Source organism: Puma concolor, chromosome B4 (genome assembly GCF_028749965.1).
Source record: "Puma concolor isolate L17-30 chromosome B4, mPumCon1.1.hap2, whole genome shotgun sequence".
Lineage (NCBI taxonomy): Eukaryota > Metazoa > Chordata > Mammalia > Carnivora > Felidae > Puma > Puma concolor.
The window spans coordinates 12,105,892-12,129,731 of NC_141673.1; the positions used below are offsets into that span (position 1 = coordinate 12,105,892).

At 41.6% G+C, this 23,840-nt stretch overlaps 1 protein-coding gene across 27 annotated transcripts in view; it reads left to right on the forward strand.

Annotated features, from left to right (window-relative positions):
- RBFOX2 (RNA binding fox-1 homolog 2) overlaps positions 1-23,840 on the forward strand; it is a 289,602-nt gene that overhangs the window by 176,663 nt on the left and 89,099 nt on the right. Inside the window, exon 1 of one of the 27 annotated variants that reach the window (XM_086712410.1) lies at positions 9,622-9,885. The exons of 24 other annotated variants lie outside the window; for them this stretch is intronic. In XM_086712410.1, coding sequence (XP_086568536.1) covers positions 9,859-9,885 — 27 coding nt within the window. In that variant the 5' untranslated portion in view covers positions 9,622-9,858. Of the gene's footprint in view, positions 1-9,621; positions 9,886-13,269; positions 13,369-19,756; positions 19,796-23,840 lie in introns of those variants that run through there. 2 more of the 27 variants (XM_086712417.1, XM_086712402.1) reach the window with 2 other exon arrangements.

The following is a 23,840-nucleotide window of genomic DNA, read 5'->3' on the forward strand; positions in this document are numbered from 1 at the left end:
AGATACTAGCAGTTTTCTCAGTTTGTTTCGGTTTACTTTTATTTTCATGGTACTTCATTATTTTTTCCTTTGAAATGGCCATTTCTCTAATTAGCTCCTAAGCTGTAGGTTGGACAGAAACGCATAGGGTTAAAGGAAGTGACAAACTAACCATTACATCCTATTGTGTATTTTGGGCCTAAAGGCTAACCAGGCTATTTTTAATTGAACCTATTGGGTAAGCTCTCCAGAGGAAACTCCCAGCTCTCATTCATGGCCACCAGGATTGAAGTCAGATGGGAGGGGATGTGGTTATGTTTCTTCAACTATGCGTTTTACTTATATTCTGTTATATGTATGTGTTTCCATTATTTTGAGTTATTCAGGTCAAGGGTATTTACCACAATGAGGTTTTGATATATTTGTGGGTCTTACTTACCTGTGGACTGTTTCTCTACTGGCATAAAACAGTAGATTGGTCCACATAACAGTTTAAGGCTGAAAGTGTCATGAGACTAGATTAGAAACAAAGCTTCTTCCAAGTAAATATTGATGTGCTTTTGAAGAGAAACATCTGTGAGCAGTATTTTTCTCAGACCCAGCTAGCAAAGTAAGGGACTTGTAGTAACAGTTGTATAAGTAAAATTGCGGGGAAAAACTGGAAAAGCAAAAGTGTTCCCAAAGAAGATTGAAGTATCAGAGATCTATGGAAAAAATAATTATAATGTATAAAAGAAGTTTTGGGGTAGAAAACTGGCCACCTCCCAACAAGGGAAAGGTGGTGGGGTGGATTAAAGCGTTCCTATTTAGAAATTACAGCATTTGCTAGTCTTCAGCAGTGCAATTTTATTCATTTATGATAAAATGTATTTGACACCCTAAATCTTTTTAGTCATTAAGTTTTAGTATTGGTAAAGGTAGCGCTCAGTGTTTGAAACAACCCTTTCCTGGCTTTGCTCCATTTAGTAGCTATATTCTATCTGAAATTCAAGTAGCTTAGAAATGCAGATAAAGAGATTTTAATTTTAAGAGTACACTCTCTATTCCACCACATCAGGGAAATGAATGAGATTGGAAAAACAATTTTAAGTTGAAGGATCCAAAACTATTTTACAATCTTATTTATTAATTCAGTTAGGGAGACAGTTTTCTTTCAGCGCCTTTGTAAATGGGCAATAGATAGCTCTTGGCCACCTAAACTTTATTTATTTAAAAAAATTTTTTTTAATCTTTTTATTTATTTTTGAAACAGAGAGAGACAGAGCATGAGCAAGAGAGGAGCAGAGAGAGAGGGAGACACAGAATCCGAAGCAGGCTTCAGGCTCTGAGCTGTAAGCACAGAGCCTGACCCGGGGCTGGGACTCACGGACCATGAGATCATGACCTGAGCTGAGGTCAGACGCTTAACCGACTGAGCCACCCAGGCGCCCCTTATTTTTTATTTTTTAAAATTTACATCCGAATTAGCATATAGTGCAACAATGAATTCAGGAGTAGATTCCTTAGTGCCCCTTCCCCATTTAGCACATCCCTTCTCCCACAGCCCCTCCAGTAACCCTCAGTTTGTTCTCCATATTTATGAGTCTCTTCTGTTTTGTCCCCCTCCCTGTTTTTATATTATTTTTGCTTCCCTTCCCTTGTGTTCATCTGTTCTGTGTCTTAAAGTCCTCATATGAGTTGAAGTCATATGATATTTGTCTCACTGACTAATTTCACTTAGCATAATACCCTCCAGTTCCATCCACGTAGTTGCAAATGGCAAGATTTCATTCTTTTTGATTGCCGAGTGATACTCCATTGTATATATATATGCCACATTTTCTTTATCCATTCATCCATCGATGGACATTTGGGCTCTTTCCATACTTTGGCTCTTGTTGATAGTGCTGCTATAAACATGGGGGTACACGTGTCCCTTCGAAACAGCACCCTGTATCCCTTGGATAAATGCCTAGTAGTGCAATTGCTGCATCGTAGGGTAGTTCTATTTTTGGTTTTTTGAGGAACCTCCATACTGTTTTCCAGAGTGGCTGCACCAGCTCGCATTTCCAGGCCACCTAAACTTTTATCTCCACGTAGTTATAAAATTTTCTTACTAGCTTCTGTCATATTCTTATACTTAGTTAAATTAAAGCTCCTCACTGGATAACATGTGTGGTTCTGTACTGATGCATTATGCCATTGGAAATCATTGAGGATATGGCTGAACAGTATTTTTTTTTAATTAAAGATTTGGCACCTGTTTTTTAAATTGTTTCTAGAATTGCTAGTGTTGAGATAACGAAATAAAGTGAGTTCTCAACATAAGGCAAAAAAGTATTTTCAGAACTTGACCATTCATTGCTCTTATTGTTAATAAAATCACGCCTATATTAAGAGTATGCAATTGAGATTGGTTATCTTATTAGTTATGATTTTTGTAGAGCCAAGTCTAGACCAAATCAGGTTAAAATACAGGCAGAGTAAATAGATAGGGGCTTGCTTGCTATGATTTAAAGGACAATGACTATGGTCTCCCTGCCCAGAAAAAAAAAAATCTTATTTATTGAGAAACTATTTCTGAAATTATTCTTTTGGATTAAACATTACTGCCTCTGGCTGGATGTTTAAAATGTAACTTGTTAGGATGGCTACTGTAAAAAAAACAAAAAACAAAACAAAAAAACACAAAGTAACAAATGTTGGCAAGGGTGTGGAGAAATTAGAACCCTTGTGCACTGTTGGTAGGAATGTAAAATGGTACAGCTGCTGTGGAAAACAGTATGGTGGCTCCTCAAAAAATTAAAAATAGAACTTCCGTCTGGCCCAGTGTTTCCATTTATGGGTATATACCCCCCCAGATGGAAAGCAAGGTCTCAAAGAGATATTTGTGTACCCGTGTTCACAGTAGCGTTATTCACAATAGCCAGAAGGTGGAAGCAACAACCCAAGTGCCATCAGTGGATGAATGGTTCACCGAAATATGGTAATACGCACAATGGAATATTAGTCTTTAAAAAAAAAAAAAAAAGAGGCAAATTCCAACATAAGCTGCAACATGGATGAACCGTGAGAGTAGTCCTGCTGAGTGAAATGAGCCGGTCACAAAAAGACAGGTACCATATGATGCCACTCATATGAAGTACCTAGGGTAGTCCCGTTCCTAGAAACAGAAAGTGCAGTGGTTGTTGCCAGGGGCTCACAGGGACAGGAAGAATGGGGAGTTATTGTTTAATGGATACAGAATTCCAGTTTTAAAAAATACAGAGCGTTCTGGAGACGGATGGTGGCAATGATAGCACAGTACCAATCTGTATGATACCAGTTGACCCTTGAACAAGACAGGTCTGAACTCTTTTGGTCCACTTTTATGTGGATTTTTTTTTTTTACAGTTTTGTAAATATATTTTCTCTTTCTAATGGCATTCTTACTTTTTTTTCTCTAGCTCTATTAAGAGAATACAGCATATAATACATTCAACGTACAAGATATGTGTTGATCGTCTCTTTATGTTATCTATAATGCTTCCAGTCGACAGTAGGCTATTAGTAGTTAAGTTTTGGGAGAGTCAAAAATTGTACATGGATATTCGACTGCGTGGGGGATGAGGGCCCTTAACCCTTGTGTTATTCACCAGTCAGCTGTACTAGAAAATCACCGAGGGTAAATTTTATGTTACGTGTATTTTACACAATACAAAATATCAAGGGGAAAACATAACCCTTGTGGCAGGTTAGGGTTTCTCTATTATCACCGTGTGTCCTGAGGCACCCACTGAACACGTTGGCACCAATTACCATTTTGAGGTGAATGGGGCAGTTGGAGGAAGAAGAAGCGAGGTCTTCCATTGTAGGGGGTGTAGCCAAGTGTTTGAGGGTTTCAGACAGCCAAATACAGCTTAAGGATCTTCGGCATCTGGAAGATTGGGAGACAGAAAGCTGCCTGTCTGAAAGCTCCATTTGCCTACAGCACGCTCGGGTCTGCAGGATGTCGTGGAGTGAATTAGCCCACGGCTGTCCACTTCTTTGGGGGAAGGTGACCTGGATGAGGTGCAGGGAACATATGTATTCTTTAATTTCTCATTTTGAGAATTTTTTTGAGTGCCTACCATGTGTCATGTACTGTGCCAGGCACAGGGATTTGCTGGCGAAGAAGACAGGAGAACGTCCAGTAATTTAGTCGGAGACACAGCGTATTTTAGTATTTAGCATTGGGGAAGCAGCAGACCCATCGCAGTTGTCATAGATTCACCAGCTGTTATTATCTTGATAATCTGGTTATGGATAAATTTGTTTATATCCCATCCCATTTTCATGTTTGTCTAAGATTTCCTTAATCTCTCACTGAATACAGAGAATGTGTACATAATTTCAGTTGTATGTGTGACTTTAGTCGAGTAGAGTTTGGGATTTTTTTTTTTTTTATTTTTTTTTAAAAAATTTTTTTTCAACGTTTATTTTATTTTTGGGACAGAGAGAGACAGAGCATGAATGGGGGAGGAGCAGAGAGAGAGGGAGACACAGAATTGGAAACAGGCTCCAGGCTCTGAGCCATCAGCCCAGAGCCTGATGCGGGGCTCGAACCCACGGACCGCGAGATCGTGACCTGGCTGAAGTCGGACGCTTAACCGACTGCGCCACCCAGGCGCCCCGGGATTTTTTTTAAAGATACAAGAGTATGTTACTCAAATCTAGATACTAACTTGTAAAGTAACGTTCTCTAATTTTTCTAGCCTCACCTATGTCTTAGATAAGTATGTTATTTGGGGTCTCGTTCTAAAGGTTTGACTTTTGAAGGATAAGAAATAAATAGGAGGGTTATTCAGGTTTTATAAGCATATAAGATGCTTCCCTCACCTTTTTTTCGAGAATGGGTTCTATGTAACTGAACCCTGCCTAAACTAGAGGAAAGAAATGGGGAAATAATAGAATTACCCTTAATTTGGCTTCATTTATGCTAAAGGGAATGTGGGGGGAAAGGATATTAAAGTGGCATTGTGTTAGAGATGCTTCTGGGAGGGCATTAATATCTATTAGGTGTAAATTGTTATTTACATTTAGGGTTATTGTGTGGGGGCGTGCTGTGAAAAGCTTTTATACTAACAAGTTTTTATTATTTCAGGAAATGCTGTCCCTTTAATGTTGCTTTTCACTTGGGTGTCAGAGGCAGCCTGGGAAAATAGGAGCAAAACCTCCCTTCTAGCCGGGGACTGTTGGATCTGCTTTTATAGCATTGCTGGTACGTGGGTGGAAGGTACGGAAGTTGAGTCACAGCTAATGTCAAATTGTGCAGAGCAGGAAAAGCACCTAAAGTTGTCAGTTCTGGGTTTTGTTTCGTTTTGTTTTTTAATCAGTGGGCATCATTTCGCCTAGAATCTGAACTGTTCTACGAAAGTGAAAACTGAGGCCTTTCTCCCACTCTCCTTTTTTACCTCTTCCTTTTAACTTCACATTTCTAAGATACCGAAGTAAATTTGTAAATTTGAACATATTCCCAAGTACCCTTTTGGGAGAAAAGAACACTTTTATACCGTTTTGATAACAGCATGGATACTCTTCATTCTCGGGTGCCCATGTATGTGAAGTAAATGGTTAGAGCTAGAAATCAAGGCATTCTTGTTGGATTTCAGCAAACATTTCTTCATCTGCTGTGTATTCAGGCAGTGCGTTAGGAACTGGGGATACGGTATGAAACGCACAATTCCTACCCTCAGGTCGTTCACCGTCAGTAACCCCAACAGTTAGGAACCATCGGCTAGGTCCCAAGGCATAGGGAGAAGGGGTACCTAACCTAGATGTGGGAACAGGTAGGGCCAGGAAATGCCCGAGGGTGAGGGGTGATCGCTGAAGTGAGCTTTGGGAGATGAATTAACCAGTCAGCCAGATAGAAGGCCATATTCAAGGGAGTAAGAATGTGAAACAGAAAAGAACAGAAACGCGGTGTCATTGCGGAATGTGGGTCAGTGTGCTAGGAGCAGAGGAGAGCGCTGGGTGGTAGGAGGGGAAGAGGGGATCAGAGAGTAGAATGAGGCCGGGTGACGTGGTAGGCACCTAATAAGAGTTAGACCTTCCCCCCCTTTTAGGCTGTGGGGAATAGTTGAGGATTTGAATCAGGGAAATGGCATGGTGGGATTTGCACGTAGAAAGAGGTCCCTGGTGGTGGTAAGCATCTCGGACAGGAAGAATGGTAGATGGGAGGCAGAGGGCGAAGTAGGAGGCTAGATACCAAATAACGTGGTCAGAACTGAGTTTGTGGTTCTAGGGACAGAAAGAAAGGGCAGGTTTCATAGAAATCAGAAGGACTTCCAGTTTGGTGTGGTGTTGAGTGAGAAGGAGGATCTTGGAAGGAACCCAGACATTCCATCCCAGAAAATGGCCTGGAATGAGTTGCTCCTTGGTTCCCTGCCGGGCATATTCATCCACTAGGGGACTCCAGTTGTTTTGCTGGGTCAGATCCAGGCTGTTCAACTGCACCTTGTTTCTCTTGGGCCCCAGGGAGCAAACTGTCCTCTGTAATACAGGCCTTGAAAGCCAGGGACACACTTCAAAATATCCTTCAGTTTGTTCAGTGCTCATTATGATGCTGTTATTCGGTGTTTATGAGAACCATTGTAATATTTATTTGGATGTTAGCTCATACTAACTCTTTCTTGTGGTAATGACTGTTCTAAGCTCATCTGCCATATAAAATGTTGGTCCTACATGTACGAAAGAAGCATGAATACCAGGCCAAAGGAAACTTGCGTCCGAGCCCTAGTCCTGGCCTTTTTGCATGTAGGGATTCCTCATTTGCCTCTATATTTTAAAAAAGATTTTTGGGGGGACATGTTGTCTTTTTTAATGTACAGAGGCTGCAGTCACACACAAACTTCAAGAGAACTGTGACTTTCGTGAGGGTGGTGAATGCGTGATGGGGAGTGGGGGACTCTGTCTTGCTTAAGGTGTTTTGCCCCTAGCACTGTAGTGGACTAGTGGATTCAGAGAATGGCATACGGTGATTCTCAGGTTTGTTTCTTATACTAGAACTGAAGACATAAGTAATTCTCCCATAAACGTGATTGAGATTTTTCCCAAAGTCCACTGGGTTGCCTTTGCTTCCAGTGAAACTCACCCACCTCTTTTCTGCTTACTCTGTATTTTTTTTTTTAAACTCGACTGCATTTATCTCCTAACTGGCTTTGCAGTTACAAATTGAGAAAATGCAAGGTGTTCTACCTTCCAGATCATTTCTAAAAATGTTAAATAAGAACAAGCCTAGTACTGATCTATTCCTTTTCTCATAGTTGTTCCCTCCTCACCCCCAATGTTTAAAGGTCCCATTCTTTGGTACGCATTTCCTTATACATTGTGGATTATACCAAAAGTATGCAATTATCTGTTAAATGCCCAGAATAGTGCCTGACTTATTGTAGGTATTCAGCAAATGGCTATGCTTATGCCAGTTTCTTCAGGTTCTCCAGATTGGTGGTTCCTATGTTCTTTTCAGAATTGTTAAAATGATTATTAATGTGTGTAGGAATATGATGATGTTATATTGGGCAGTGTGCCAAACCAAGGCTGGTTATGCATTTTGCTAAACAAATCCTCGTAGAGATAGCAAAACACTATGCATTCTCAGTGTGATTTGTGATTTTAAATTTTGATTTCTTTCGTATATATCTTACACATAGGAAGCTTAATTTTAGGATTAATCTCTTTGCCTTTGGGTAATCTATCAGAGATTATAATAATAAACACGTAATGAAAATACAAATAAAATCCCCCTTTTTTTTTTTTTAATTTTTTTTTTCCAACGTTTTTTAATTTATTTTTGGGACAGAGAGAGACAGAGCATGAACGGGGGAGGGGCAGAGAGAGAGGGAGACACAGAATCGGAAACAGGCTCCAGGCTCTGAGCCATCAGCCCAGAGCCCGACACGGGGCTTGAACCCACAGACCGCGAGACCGTGACCTGGCTGAAGTCGGACGCTTAACCGACTGCGCCACCCAGGCGCCCCTAAAATCCCTTTTTTAATGTTTATTTTTTTATTTTTTGGCGAGAGAGTGAGAGAGAGTGCAATCGGGAGGAGCAGTGAGTGCGGGGAGGTGGACAGAGGATCTGAAGCAGGCTTTGTGCTGACAGCAGAGAGCCAGATGCTGGGCTCCAGCTCACCAACTGTCAGATATGACCCGAGCGAAAGTCGGAAGCTTAACCAACTGAGCCACGCAGGAGCCCCAAAATCCTTTTTTTTTTTTTTAAGTCATTTATTTTGAGAGAGACAGAACGTGTGAGCCAGGGAGGAGGAGGAGGAGGAGGAGGAGGAGGAGGAGGGAGGTGGGGGGGTGGAGAGAGAGAGAGAGAATGAATCTCAAGCAGTCTCAGTGCTCAGCGTAGAGCCCCTCACTGGGCTCGATCCCACAACTGTGAGATCATGACCTGAGCCGAAATCAAGAGTCAGGTGCTTAACTGATTGAGCCACCCAGGTGCCCCAGAATACTTTGGAGTAGGCCCTTATTAGAATACCAAAAAAAAAAAAATCTTCATTTTTATGTGAAAGTGATAAACACCGTAAGTTCATCATCCACACAGATTATTTTATTTGAAAATTTAATAATTTAAGGTAGAGAAATTATGAAATTTACATTGGGAACTTAAAGACCAGCGAGAGCACTTGTAAAGGGCAGAATCAGGACTTAGACTAGGACTTCTGGACTGAGTCACACCTTTATGCTTTTTTTCACTCTTGTTTTAGTAAAAAAACATTAAAGAAACTCTTATGTTCAGTAAACATTTTCCCAAATCTTTTATATCTGTAGCACATGGTAGTAAGAATTACTGTTTACAATGATGGCACAGATGCCCAGTGTATAGATAAGAAGGAGTTTATGATTTTCAGTAGAGGCTGAAATACCGAGGGCGGGGAACACAAAGGGCAGATTCTCAGTTAACCAGGATTTGTAATGAACCTGGAAGCCTTAGGCAGTCAAATTTGCATACACCTTCCTATACACCTTAAGTTTCTTAAGCAGTCTTGTTTATAGACACTTTTTTCAGAATCCCCAGGTTTTTAACAGTAGAAAAAAATAAGCACTTCTATTACCTTCCTCCTGTCTTTTGGTCCTTTGCAGGCATTAGACTGGTTTAGGACAGGCAGATTCTTGCCGGTTCCCATTCCTTGAAAACCTTCCTGTAAGTGGTCATTCAGCTTTTCACATCTTTCATTAAATCCACTACAACTATAAACTGTACATCAGTGGAGATATTTTTTAAATACTTTTTGTTTCATTTCTTGTTTAATTATCAGGTATTCACGGGTGGAATAGTTTAAATCTGTATTAACTATGGTGAGCTGCTGTGAATGCTTCCAGTGCTGTGTAATTAATGCCCCCATAACAGATATTCATTCCTTAAAATATGCCTGCACATGGCGCCTGCCCCTCCCTCCCTCTCTCTCTCTCTGCCTCTCTCTCCCCACACACACACACACACACACACACACACACACACGCACGCACACACCCACACGCGTGCGCAAAGCACACAACAAACTGCCATTCTCCAGCAGGCCTGTTTCTGGAGTTGGGAGATGTCAGCCTGCCGGGAGGGGGTGGGGGGAGGAGGAAGAGGTGGGGCTCTACTCTGATTAATTACCTTAGGCATTCAGGGGTGGGGCTTCCTTCAGCCATCTGCCTGAGATATGGGAGGGAGCTGGAGAAAGAAGGAGGGGGAGAGACTGCCAGAGAGGAAGAGAAAAGAAAGGAAGAAACGCTAGAAAGAGAAAGGAAGGAAAACGGGATAAAGGGAAATCAATCACCCGCCCTTAAATAGCTGGCTGGGGGGGGGAGGGGGGGAAGGAAAGCTGTGGAGGTGTGCCCCAGCACGACCGCCCTGAAGGGTTCATCATCTGTTCCGTTTGGTTTATGGAGAAAAAGAAAATGGTAACTCAGGTAAGATTGTGTTTCCTCCGTGTGTTTCTTTTCTGGTTTCTGGGATCTAAGTAAAGATATGGGGGTCGGGTATACTAAACAGAGTTTTAATAATGATTGTCTTCCCAGAAAAGGCCAGATTTATTGTTATTAACTGAAAAGTGTTAGTCTGTGTCTGTTGAGAGAGAGAGGGGGAGAGGGAGGGAGGGAGGGAGAGAGAGAGAGCGAGAGAGGGAGAGAGGGAGTGTGTGTGTGTGTGTGTGTGTGTGTGTGTGTGTGTGTGTGTGATGTGTCCGTATCCTTTTTTCTCTCCCCCTCCCTCAGCTCCATAGCAGATTCCTGTTTCCTGTTCTGTGCAGCTGTAGCTCAGGAAAGACCCTGTGGGGATTTGTCTACCTCTTTGTCTTGGTTCTGAGAAGAGGGAGGGAGAGAGACTGCAGAGGTAGGAAGAGATTCTTACAGACTGCCAAAAAGAGGGGAAAGGGACCGACTTCCTTTTAAGAATTGCAGAAGAATTTGTGTTCTAGGGAAATCTGATTCCTGATTCACTCTGGTTTCTCAGGGCTGGCTGTGGAATTGCAGTTTCGCTGCCTTCGCTCTACATGGCTTGTTAAAAATGAAGGCTAGAAAAATAGGCTTCGTTTTCATGGCTTTGTTACTGGCAAGGAATGTTTTCAGTAGGAACCCTGGGAGTATCCAGGTGTAGCTGAGGCAGGTCGAGCTCTCCCCGAGAGGAGAACAAATCTGAACGGATAAGTGACAATCACACGGGCATTAAAAGGCATTTGAAGGAGAGGGAGTCGGAAATGGAAGATCTCTCTCCGCTCGCTCTCCCTCTCTCTCTGTCTCTCTCTGTCTCTCTCTGCCTGTCTTTGGTTATGCCAGGCAGTATCTAATCTGCATTTTACCAAGTCATTCCTGACAAACGGAAAGGTGAATAGCCTTCCATGGTTCCCCGGGCAGTGCTCTTTTTCTCATTGGCATCTTCTGTATGTTCCTTTACCCTTTTTCCTTTACACGTAGATAGGGAATGATGAGGCTGTGGTTGGAGTGAAGTCATTTGCATGGTGGAGCCTTCCAGTCCTTCAGGCTCAGACCTAGGATCGGTGTCACGCCAGGCTTTTATGCTCTGTAGGGAAATTTCATCACTGGACAGTGCTTTCCTTTTAAGGAGGTTGTCCTTTTTTTGTATTCTCTCTTCTCTTTTCCTCTCCAAGTTACCACCACCACCGGAGGGCGAGAGAGTCGGCTAGCTCTCTGGATAGAGGCATCATTTTAGGGGCAGGAACAGTGTTCCGTTAAATGTTATATAATGCCCTGCAGTGCTGTTTGGAAAGAGGGAAAGCATCAGGGAGATTCTGCCAACATGACCTAGAGGGAAGGGGAGTTTCAAAGAATGTATCTTTCCAAAGTAATTTTTCACCAGATCTGAGTTCAGAGATTATCGAGAAACCCCTCCTCTTTTGGAAAGGAGAGAAATCTTGGAAATATTTTCTCTTCCACTTATCCCTTCGCTGTCAGCCTAATTAACTCTTTTAAAATATTGCTTTACTTTTTAAAAATTTCCATAAAAGAGAAGACCTATTTCTGGATTCTCTTTGTTGCTTGGGAGATGATACTTCTTAACCTTGGAGCCCTCATTCAATTTTCATTAACTGGCAATATTACAGGGCAACAGCTCTCTCCTTTCTCAGCTATTACTGAGGGCTTTTCAGCTACTTGACTTTTCATTATATATATTTTTAAATCAGTGAAAGAGTTCTCTAAAGTAGTGCTTTTTATAATCAGAGGTTTTCTGTGGCCTCTTGGAACATGTGCCCTGAGTTTCTGGAGGAGCGTGTGTAAAACACAAGTTAGAACGCATGCTTCTGCACACTTAATATTGTGATCTGAATAATTGGTACGTAAGGAAACTGTAGTTTTAGCAAGTGAAGCAGAAGAGAGAAATAGAAACGGGGAGGTTTCTTGGTGGTTAAGAATTCTAACAGATTTAAAATCACGGTGATCGTCTCAGGATGTGCAGGATGCTGAGAGAGGAAGTTGCTCATTTTTGCCCACCCCAAATTTCTACAAGCGGGAAGTGCAGAATATCAAATTTGTGGATTTTCCGTATGGCAGCATTTTTGTTTTAGTGTATATACTTTCTGTGTCAATGTAGCATACATAGTTGTTAGTAATCTAGAAAAGAAAAAATGAAAGGAGATAACCAGATGGGCCAACTCTTTCTTTGTCCTTACAGGTTTGGGGTTTTTTGGTTTTTTTGTTTTGCTTTGTTTTGTTTTGATTTGGTTATTTTTGTTTTCCGTTTTTCAAGCCAGACATGTAATCCTAGTATTTGATAATGATCTGTCACATAGACTTTCTGAATATAAAACGCGTGTGCCGCTTAGGGTTTGGTTTATCAAAGTTAAATGGCTTATTATAGCATAGTATTTACTGTCTTGACTAGTATATTAAGAAAAGTATTTAGATCTGTTTTTATCATTTTGTCACCTCGGTTCTTTGCATATTGGATCTTGACATTCCTGTATCCCTTAATTTTAAATTAACTGCTCACTTGGTGGAAGAAAGGCAAAGTGCTTTCAGATCGATATTAGATCCATATCAGCAGTTGCTCGACGGGTGCACCTTATTATTATATCGGCTGTGGTTTTATGAGGCCCCTTTTTGGTATAATTAGCAAACGGCTCTGCCGTTTACAGTAGGTAATCAGTGTTTTGCCTTGAAAGAAAAAGCAAAAGACAGTTTAATCACAAAATTCTATTATACTAGACAGACATGCCCAGGTGACTTTTTAAAATGTAACTTCAGGTCTACCCGCTGTTCGTGTGAATGGTGTAGGTGTATTTATTTCTCTGAGATACTCTTGTTATTTCTGAGCAAGTGACCCAAATTACTACATCCCTTCACATCTATGAAAATAACCATGTAGAAGAAGTCATTCTTGTAATAGGTATAAAATTAGAAAAACAAAATTGCAGTCGACTTCAGTGAATAAGAAAAATGGTTGGCCTGACATAGACTCAGTTACGCTATTTGTTCTTGAAGGGGAAAGTCTACCAGGCAGAGAGGAGAAAGGTTGTACGGTGTGGTGGATGTGAAAGAAAATTTTTGTACTCTCCTGTAGCGTAAGACTGCCAGTTTCTGTGGAACACAAAGCCCTCCCTTTCTTGGACAGCTCAGTGCTTTGCTGGCATTTTCTTCAAAATCTGTTTTCCATCAGGACCGAGAGGAGGGAAGGTGTTAAGAATAAGGGAGGTTGGAAAGGGGGCTGCTGTTCCTTTAAATAGTGCAGGGAGCCCATGTGGCAGCAGGCCGGCTCTGGAGTGTATTCTTTTGTAATGAATCACCAGTTCCATTGTCTGCTATCTCCCCTCTTTGTAGCTGGAAGGCTGAAGTCTTTCACCTGAGCTGCTGCCCCGTCGCTATTCTGTTCCTGGGTGGTTGGGAGAAGAGGAGAGGGAGGGTGTTCTATGCTTTAATTAAAGACAGATAACTGAGCAGGTATGTTTTGCTTTGTTTCATTTTCCCGTGTCCTTTCTGGGTTTGGTTTTTTGGAAATGAGCCGGAGTAGGGAATCAGTTCTGAGATTTTGCTACGCGTAGTCCATTTTCTGTGGATTTTGGAAGTACTCGGGGATTACTCAGTCTCCATTTTGTGGCCTTGCTTCAAAGCCCTTCCATTCTCTTGCCGGCCGGTTCCACCCGAACCTCATCCCAGCCTCCATGCCCAGAGCCTGGGCCCACACGGTTTGTTTTGGCACACTTTCCACTTTCTATGGGCTGCGCGGGACTCTGGGAAGTTGGGGGTAGGTGCAGATTGTGGGCTGGAGACTAATTTATGTTCCTTTACAATGAACCAAAAAAAGGCTCACTCTTTCCGAAGATTTGGTTTCTGGCGGAATTCTTGTACACTGCTCCGTATCTTTACTTCTAACCATTTCCTTGCCAAAGCCAAGATGGGCTCTTGAAAAATATTGCTGTGCTAAAAATGACTAAGCTTTCCTGAAAAGATACCCAGAATTCCATAAATGTGATTAAATCTGAACAATTTGGACTCGGTAGATGATTCTCTTCTTCGCAGCCACCCCCCTACCCCCACTCCCACCACCCAAACACACACCTTTTTGCCCTTCCCCTTTTTTGTTTTTTTTCCTTAACTTTATCTTTCTCCTTAGTGCTGCAGTCCAGACTAGGTAAGCCTTTGATAATCTCTGCAAGTTTGCATTGTCACCGAGGACGGCTCCGTGTGGCCAGGTAAATGGCGCTCCTCCTCCCTCCCGGTGACAGCGCCCGGCGGAAAGTCTTGTGCTCTTCCCTGAGATTTTCAGACTCCTGTCTGTACAGATGGCCATGTGGAAACAGCTTCATCTCTCCTTTGACTTGTGGTCTGTGGAGTCCTCAGATGAAAACACCTCTTTGGGTAATTCCTCACCTTGGGTGGTTTCTCGGGCATCTCTGTGCCATACTCAGGCGGTCACCTGTGATGATTCAGCTCCTCTGCCCAGTGGCCCTTTTCTGGTGTACCGTTCCTCCCTGGAGCCCGACGTGGCTGGTGTCCCAAGGCATCTCGTCCTGGAGCCGGAATCCCTCTCTCTTCCTGTCTCATCGTTCCCAAACCGCCCGGCCCCCGTCTTCCTTAAACTTTCTTCGCAACACTGGGGCTGTGAAACACAACAGACACAAACAGAACACGCCCCTGCCACAGATGCCTTGCCGTTTTGAATGTAGCAGCTTTATTATTGGGCTTCGGTGCTCAACCTCCGGCCTAGGCAGCTGGGAATGCTGCAGTCCGCCATCATGCTGTTTGTGGTGTTCCCATTGCCCAGATGCTTAAACGTCCCTTTGTTTCTATTAGAGTGATGAAATTCGGGGAGCCTTAGAGTCCAATAACTCATTAGAGGTTGTTGGCAGAGTGCATTATTATTTCAAGTGCAAGTCGGATTTTGTCACTCCTGTGCCTTAAAAACCTTCCCGGTGTTTGTTTTCCTGAAGACTCGTTAAATCCAGTGTCCTTACTCTGGTCCCTGAGGCCCTTGTGTGATCAGGAACCCCGCTGGCTCCCCAACCTTCTCTCCTTCTCTTCCCATATTTCGCCCCAAAGACACTGGCCTCTTTGCTCGTCTCTTACCACACCTTGTACCCTCCTGCTCAGGGCCTTTCCTTCTGTTTTTCTCCCAGCCTGAAATGCTTCCCACTTGGCTTCTCAAGGGAGAGTGCTCCCTTGACCGTCCTGTGTCAACTTGAACTGCCCTATCCCCATATGCTGCTTTTCCTTTATTTAACACTGATCTTAGTGCCTGTCGTTACTTGTTAACATGTTTGTTTATCATCCGTGCCACTGACCCCTCCAAAGAATATAAGGTCTGTGAGTGAGGTCAGGGACCTTCTCAGCAGTGTGTCGTATGCTCAGTATCTAGAACTATGCCTGGCGTGTAGCCATAATATAGCTGATCAGCTAATCCTGTCAGGTACTGGGCTAAACAGCATTGAAATCCTCTCCATGACCTTGTCGTTATCCCCTTGGTACAGAAGAGGAAACTGAGGCACAGAATGGTTAGGTAACTTGCCCAAGTTTATACAGCTCCTAAGAGATGTTCTGGAGGTTCGTATCCATAGACCGGCTTGGGACTCCATACTCTTAAGCACTGTACCCCAGTGCCTTTTGTAGGTATTATATATTCAGTCAATATTTGTTGAATGTGTGAATGAATTAATTTAGTTGAGGCTCTGATTCACTTCTGGAATTTCCATCTCTGACTTATTCAAGGCTTTGATGGAATAGAAGTTGACCCTTGAACAACATGGGTTTGAGGTACACATGCCCACTTAATGTGGATTTTTTTCAATAAATACAGTACAGTGGTGTAAATGTATTTTCTCTCCATTATGGTTTTCTTAATAACATTTTCTTTTCTCTAGCTTACTTTTATATAAGAATACAGCACATGGTACATACAGTATACAAAACGTGTTCATTGACTGTTCATGTTAACAGTAAGGCTTCTGGTCAACAGAAGACTATTAGTGAAGGCTTTAGAGAATCAAAAAGTTACATGCAGATTTTTGACAATGTGGGGGCGGAGGCAGGGTCAGCACCCCTACCCTCCCATTAAGGGTCAATTGTACTTGAAAAAGCAGGGAATTTACTAATGAATAAAATGAATCCATTGTAATAGTATTATTTTATAGTGGCAGATAATATTACAGAGTACATATTATGTATTAGGCACTTTTGTCAGTGCCTTGTGTATATTAAGGCATTTATTCCCATTAGCAGCCTTATAAGTGCCGTTAATGTCCATATTGTAGGAATTAAGAAGAAATGGGGGCCTCCTGGGTGGCTCAGTCAGTTAAGCATCTGACTGTTGATGTCAGCTCAGGTCATGATCTCATCACCATTTGTGGGTTTGAGCCCCGTGTTGGGTTCCATGCTGACAGCATGGAGCCTACTTGGAATTCTCTCTCTCCCTCTGTCTCTGCCCCTCCCCTGCCCGTGTGTGCACGTGTGTGCTCACTCTCTAAATAAATAAATAAATAAATAAATAAATATTAAAAAATAAGAAAGAAGTTAGGCAACAGGGATTCAGAAAAGTTAAGTAACTTGCCCAGGGAGGCAGTGTCAGGATTTAAACCCCAGAGAGTTTGTCTCTGGCTTCTCTGTTCTTTTTTTTTTTTTTTTTTAATTTTTTTTTTCAACGTTTATTTATTTTTGGGACAGAGAGAGACAGAGCATGAACGGGGGAGGGGTTAGAGAGAGGGAGACACAGAATCGGAAACAGGCTCCAGGTTCTGAGCCATCAGCCCAGAGTCTGACGCGGGGCTCGAACTCACGGACCGCGAGATCGTGACCTGGCTGAAGTCGGACGCTTAACCGACTGCGCCACCCAGGCGCCCCTGGCTTCTCTGTTCTTAACACCACTAATAATGACTGTTATTAAAACAAATTTTTTTGTTTTTGCTTACCTGCTTGACACCAGTTTTACATACACATCACATTTACATATACATAAATCATTATCATGGGCGTATCATATCACTTGCCAATCTCTTTTTGAGATCCGTGGTGTTTTTCCCATCCATTAGACTGAGATTTGAGAGGTCAGACCACTGGGCGGCACTAGATACGGACAGAGATAGGTTTCAAGCTTGAAATCTATGTCATTCCAGGTCTGCATTCTCTTCCATGATACTAGCAGCCTCATAAGATAAACAGTTCCATTGTTGGCCCTTCAAAAGTAGGAGAGTTTTCCTTACGGTGAGCTAAAATGTCTTTTCATTATGCTTTTCTCACTGTCCCCTGGTTCTGTCGTCCAGAGTCGCACAGAACTTAATCTCTCTTCATAAAAGCCAAGTATTTGAAGATAACTGCTGAGTGTTCCCTTTAATCCTCTGTTCTCTTTGCATTTCTTAACCTACTTCCTTGTGTTAGTCCTCACAGATACGAAAACCTCCCGTTGCCAGAGATTTAGCTATACTGGACTAATTACCTTGATTTATGTGAATGGTTTATCATTCTGCTAAGTAAACTATCAATTATGAGTATTGAGGACCAGATCTCTGTTACAAATTTTGTTTTGTGACAGGTTTGACTTCACTCCGTTTTCAGAGCTTATTGATCAATGAGGGTATCTCATCTCCTAAGTAGAATGTTATTTCTCTTTTCCATTGTAAGCCATGCATGCAGCTGTCAGCTGTTTGGCAAGAACCTACCTGTCGTCTTTCAAAAAAAAAATTTTTTTTAACATTTATTTATTATTGAGAGAGAGACAGAGCATGAGCAAGGGAGGGGCAGAGAGAGGGGGAGACACAGAACCTGCAGCAGGTTCTATGCTCTGAGCCGTCAGCACAGAGCCCGACACGGGGCTCGAACCCACAAATTGCGAGATCATGACCTGAGCCGAAGTTGGTCGCCTAACCAACTGAGCCACCCAGGCACCCCGAACATACCTGTCTTCTAACCTGGGTCTTAACCCAGATCCCTCAAAGGTTACTAATCATGAAATTTTCATTTCTTTTTAACTTATTTTTTAGGAATATTGTTTCAGAGATGACAGTTGGACTGACAAATGACATACCAAAAATCCACAAAAGTAAATACCACTTCGCTTGAGATGTTGTGATTGTATCAAAAAAATTTGTTGGAAAAAACAAAACCCGGGATTATAAGAGTCTTTTCAGTTAGTAGCAGCAGGAAAACATGATCTTGTTTTTCTATCGAAAATAGAGGTAAAACACAACCAAAAGATGAATTCAGCTCTTGGAAGATATTCTGAGGTAATAATACTTAGTATAAGTCAAATATCATAGAAATACTCTTAGGTCACCCTCCTTTGGCAGATTCTTTTCATCAGCCTCTTGAATTCTTTCCAAGGGCTATCAGTTTCAGAACGTTAGAATGATATTTCTTATTTAATTAAAGCTCAGGAAATAAGGATGGCTAGACTTGCTATAAACAAGAGGAAATGAATGCAGTTTTTAAACTTGTAACTTGAAATCCTATAACTGATGATATTGGATTCATTCACAATTACAGGATAAAGTTCTGCAGTCAGAATTTGATAGTTCACGTATAAAGGAATATTTAAGTAGACAATATGGAAATGGAAATCAGTGATTATTTTTTGAAATTACAATACTTTCACATCCACAAATAATAGAACTGTATTCTTTCATCTAATATTGATTATGAGATTCCTTATAAAAAGTTCTGAAGAGACAAACTGACACGGAAGTGATGGAGTTGAGACTTTGAAACCTAGAAATCCACAAACTTTTTCCACTAATGGCTTGATAGTAAATATTTTTGGTTTTGCGGGCCATGCTGTCTCTGTCCCAACTAGCCAGCCCTGCTGTTGAAACGTGAAAGAAGTCCTAGACGATACATAAACGAAGGAGTGTGGCAGTGTTCCAGTAAAACTTTATTTATGGACACTGAAATTTGAATTTCATATAATTTCCATGTGTCACAAAATATTCTGCTTTTCACTTTTTTTTTTTTTTTTTTCCAGCTGTTTAAGAATGTAAGAACCACGCTTGGCATTTAGGCTGTGCAAAAACTGGTGGGGGAAGCCACAGTTTGCCAACCCCCGACTGAGAAGGATGGAGGTCCTCCCTACCTGCTAATAGAGGGAATGTTTTCCCCTAGAAAGGGGACAGGGACGAAAGGGACAGGGACACAGCTCCCGGCAGTTCTGACATGGTTTCATCTCTGTTAGCGTGAAACCCTTGACTTGCTCTCTCACTTTCCCCCAGAAAATAGGAAGATTTCTTCCCCCTTTCTTCCTTTATCCCTCCATTCTATCCCCAAATCTAAGGCATATCCCCATGTATGCTGTGTTTTATACCTTCCTGCTTTTCATACAGTTTTTCATATACTATTACATTGAGCCAGAATACCTTTTTCACGAACGTGATTGATTTCTTGCCTTAAAGGTTCAGCTTAGACTTCACCTCCTTCAGAAAGCCTGCCCCCCTCTCAGGGTTGTCCCTTTATTGTGACTGGCATCGTGTATGCGATGCTCTCTCAGCCCATGCTATAGTAATACTGTCTCTGTGAGTATATTTATCTGTTTTTTCCCGTCAGACTAGCTTCTTTCAGGAATGCGACCGTATCGCCTGTGTTCATTGTCACATCTGGTTCGATTCAGTATCTAGTAAATACTTCGCGATTGAATTAATGAATTTTAACCTGTTACTTCATAGGCAGGGTTCTCTTTGGAAATGAAAACAGGAGAGTTAAATTGGGTAATCACATATATCCTCATGCTTATTACTTAAATCAGTTAATATTTAAAATATAAATGTCATTTTAGAAACGGATGCTTTATTTGGCTAGAAGAAAGGAGGATTTTGGAGTAAACAGCTATTTGGGGAAATCTCTTATAGATGTTTCAGTGGAAGGCAACATGTATCCAGAAGATAGCAAGCAGGTAAGTGCCATAGGAGCTCTGGTCTCCTGGGAAGTCAGGAAAGGGGGAAGAAGGTCTTTAACCCACCCAGTGTGGGAAGGGCAAAGAGAAAGGGAAAGGTGGTGGTGACCTTTTAGGGTTTGGCAACTAGAGTGCTGCCACCTCCCTCTCTTCTTTTCCTTCTACTCGAGATGGCCAAGAGTTAGATTCTTAGCATACTGCTTTTGAAAAGCTGTCCAATACAGATACGTATTAGATTATGACCATTCTGTGTCATTTTCTTCTTTTCTTTCTTTCTTTCTTTCTTTCTTTCTTTCTTTCTTTCTTTCTTTCTTTCTTTTTTTTCCATTCCATGTCATTTTCAAGGCTCCCTGTTCATTGTTTTATGGTCTTTTTTCCTCTCCGTGTATTTCCTTTCGGTTAGTTTCTTTGGTGGTATTATCAAGTGTGCTAATCTTTTCTTCTGGAGTGTCTAATCTGCCATTAATCCAATCCAGTGTGTAGTTGTTGCCTTTTTCCATTAAATCTCAGACAATACAGTTTTCACCTCTGGCATTTGATGTGGATCATATATATATCTTTATCTTTCATGTCTCTTAACATGCTCGGTGTTTCTTTTACATAGAATTTTTCTTGAACACGTGGAATACAAATGTTTTAATATCCTCGTCCACTAATGCTGACACCTGTATTAGTTCTGGATCAGTTACCATTGATTTTTCTCATTATGGATTGTATTTTTCTGCTTGTTTACATTGCCTGGTAATGTTTGGTTAGATGCCAGACACTGAATTTTTTACCTTGTTGGAGGCTTAGATATAATACGTATCTATTTCAATAAATACTCTTGAGCTTTGTCTACACCACCGCTGAGTTTCTGAAAAATGGTTTGCTCCTTTCAGGTCTTGTTTTTTTAAGTTGTGTTAGAAAGGGCCAGAGCTGTGTTTAGTCTCTGGTTAGTTTTACCTCACTGTTGAGGTTCTTAGTACTCTAACTGATGTTTCCGAAATAACCAGGTTTTGCACACTCATCATGGGGAAACAGGCTCTGTTGATGGCACTGTGTGATCTCCTGGCATTACTCCCTCCACCTCCTTCAGGTGGACATTTCCCCAGCCTAAGGTAGCTCCTCACAGAACGTGCAGTGATCATGACTTAGCTGAATATTTGAGGGCAGCCCCGTGCGCATCTTCGGAGTTCTCTCTCTGTGCAGCTTTCTTTTTTTCTCTGGCGCTCTTCCCTGTGAACTCCAGCCGTCTTGGCTTCCCTGCACTTACAGCTCACTGTCTTCAGTTCATGGGGACTACCTGGCTCTCGCTTCTCTCTGTGCCACAGCCTGGAAACTTTCTCCAGGCAGTAAGCTGGGCGGTTATAAAGGTCACCTTGGTTTTTCCTGTCTGAGGGATCAGTGTCCTTCTTTGCCTCCTGTACAGTGTCTCGAGTGCTGTACGTCATGTATTTTGTTCTGGGTTTTTTTGGAGCAGCAAGAGAAGTCTGTCTGGTTCTTGTCACTTCACCTTGATTGGAAGCCGAAGGAAACCACTTATTTTTAATTGAAAGCTAAGTGGTATCTCATTTAACATATTCCTAATTTATGAATGAAAACTCAATTGAACAGTAATTTCCGGGAGTATTGGAGAATGCATAGTATGTATAAATAATCAAAATACGAGGTGGAGCATGGTAGATTACATGAATATGATGTCAGTAAACTACCATTAGAAGTTCAGATGAGGAAAGAGTTTGGAAAGCTTGGCAGCAGCAGAAAGGGTGAGACGAATGGCTCTGGTGGACGCACATGTGCGTGTGTGTGCATTATGCAAGACGTTGTCTCAGTTTAGAACCAAATTCTAGAGTACTGAATGAGACGCAGTGGTAGAATAATTTCAGAGAGAGTCTAGGACTCTCTAATTAAAGGTAAAAATAGTTATTTTTTTTTAATTTTTCAAAAACGTTTGTTTATTTATTTTGAGAGAGAGAGAGAGAGAGAGAGCCGGGGAAAGGCAGAGAGAGAGAGGGAGAGAGAGAATCCTAAGGCGGCTCCACACTATCAGCTCAGGGCTCAGGCTCACAAACGTGAAGATCATGACCTGAGCCAAAATCAAGAGTCAGACGCTTAACCGACTGAGCCACCCAGGTGCCCCTAAAAATAGTTCTTTAACAAAAATACATGGACAGGATCACAGGAAAAATAGTGTTTCTGTTTTTTTTTTTTTTTTTAATGTTTATTTTAGAATGCCTCAGTAGTTAGACTTTTAACCATTGCTCTTTCATTGGTTTTCAGGTTCTCTAGGAATTTCAGTGGGGAGAGGGTGCTGTGGAACGAAACACGTTGTTGCACGTATCAAAGAATGTGGGTGGCACTGCTTGGAGTTTTCCTAACGTTGGATGAAATGGTTGTCTGTCATCTGCTAGTGTAGCAACTTGAGCAAAAGTTCACCCAAGTGTCTGCTTTCATATGCTGTCCTCTCTTGAGGAGCCAGGAGGCATTTTTGAGAAACTGGGGACGTATGTGTTTTGTTTGGGTTAATCTCACTTTGCCTATGCTTTTATATAAAGTGAGAAGAATGTGGTTGTCCCCCCACCCCCCAACATTTATGCTGATGTGACTATTTATGTGAAAAGGAGTATGAAGATCTTTAAAGTTACAGCTCAGCTGTTAGGTCTCACGTTGTGAACTATATTCTCTTTCCCTTTTGTCTTCTTCCTTCACAAATAGTGGTTGTTAGCTGTGTGTGTGTGTGTGTGTGTGTAAGTCAAACAAAGAATTATGTATTCACGATCTCAGTTCATTCTTATGGATGCCCCATTTAGGTAGCTATCCCCTCTCTTATTTTGCAAATAAAAATACTGAGGCATTGAGAGATTTAATGATTTCTCCAAAGTCACACGGTTGTACATGGCAGAGCCCGGGTTAGAACCCATGTTTATCTTCCAAAATTTGTGCTGTTTATACCCCTTTTTTGATGATAGCCATTACCTGAAGCATAATATGAAGAATATAGGCCTTAATGTTTATTTAACTTCTTCTTCTTCTTTTTTTTTTTAAGATTTTATTTTTTTAAGTAACCTTTATACCCAGCGTGGAGTTTGAACTTACGACCTTGAGATCAAGTCATATGCTACACCGACTGAGCCAGCCAGGCGCCCCTCACCTTTTCTTTATGTATCTTTATAACTCACCTTTAGCCAAAACCTTCAGAAATGTCTGCTCATTTTCTTGGAGTCTTGGGTTCCTTTGGGAAAGTACAGAATTGATCAATTTGACAATTCTGTACACAGCATTAGCTTCCTGAAATTTTATCGCAGCACAGAGGTTTTACAGTTTGATGGTTTAGTAATCATATGGGAGCATTTGTACAGGATAAGAGAGAAATGAAAGTGTTGCCTTATTACAGTAGCTCTTAGCCACTTTGGGCGGGAGAGCAGATAAACTACTTAATGGCACTCTGTTGACTGTCTCTGTTGCAGAGAAAATACTTTGTTCCACATGGTAATGAGCCTAATGTTTCTTCCTTTTTAGTGCATTCTGTCCCTTGGGTAAGGCTTCTTTATCATAGAATCGTTGATTCTTACAACTCAACTTTAGTTTACAAATCTGGATGTGGATGCAGAGAGGAGGTGAATTGTCCAAGGTCATTTGGCACAGTAATGGCAGAACTGGAGCTAGAACTCAGTTTTCCATAGTCCCTGTCTGGTGTTCTTTCTATTGTCAGAACATCCTCCTGGGGAGTTCAGACCTTTAACAACAGATGTTTAGTCTGTAAAGGCGAAAATATCAAGTTCTTTTACTCCTCATTCCTAAAAGGGAAAAATCTTAAAATGAGTAAAAAGCTCAACTTGTGTATCTTGGGAATTCTTTGCTGGAAAATTATTCTTTTTAAATTATTTTTATTTGTTTATCTTAGCACAAGCCGGGAAGAGGGACAAAGGGAACCCAACGCAGGGCCTGGGGTCATGACCTGAGCTGAAATCAAGAGTTGGATGCTCAACCGACTGAGCCCCTGAGTCATCCCTGGAAAAATAATTCTTGAATGAAGCTCGATAGTCCAGTTGATGGGATAATG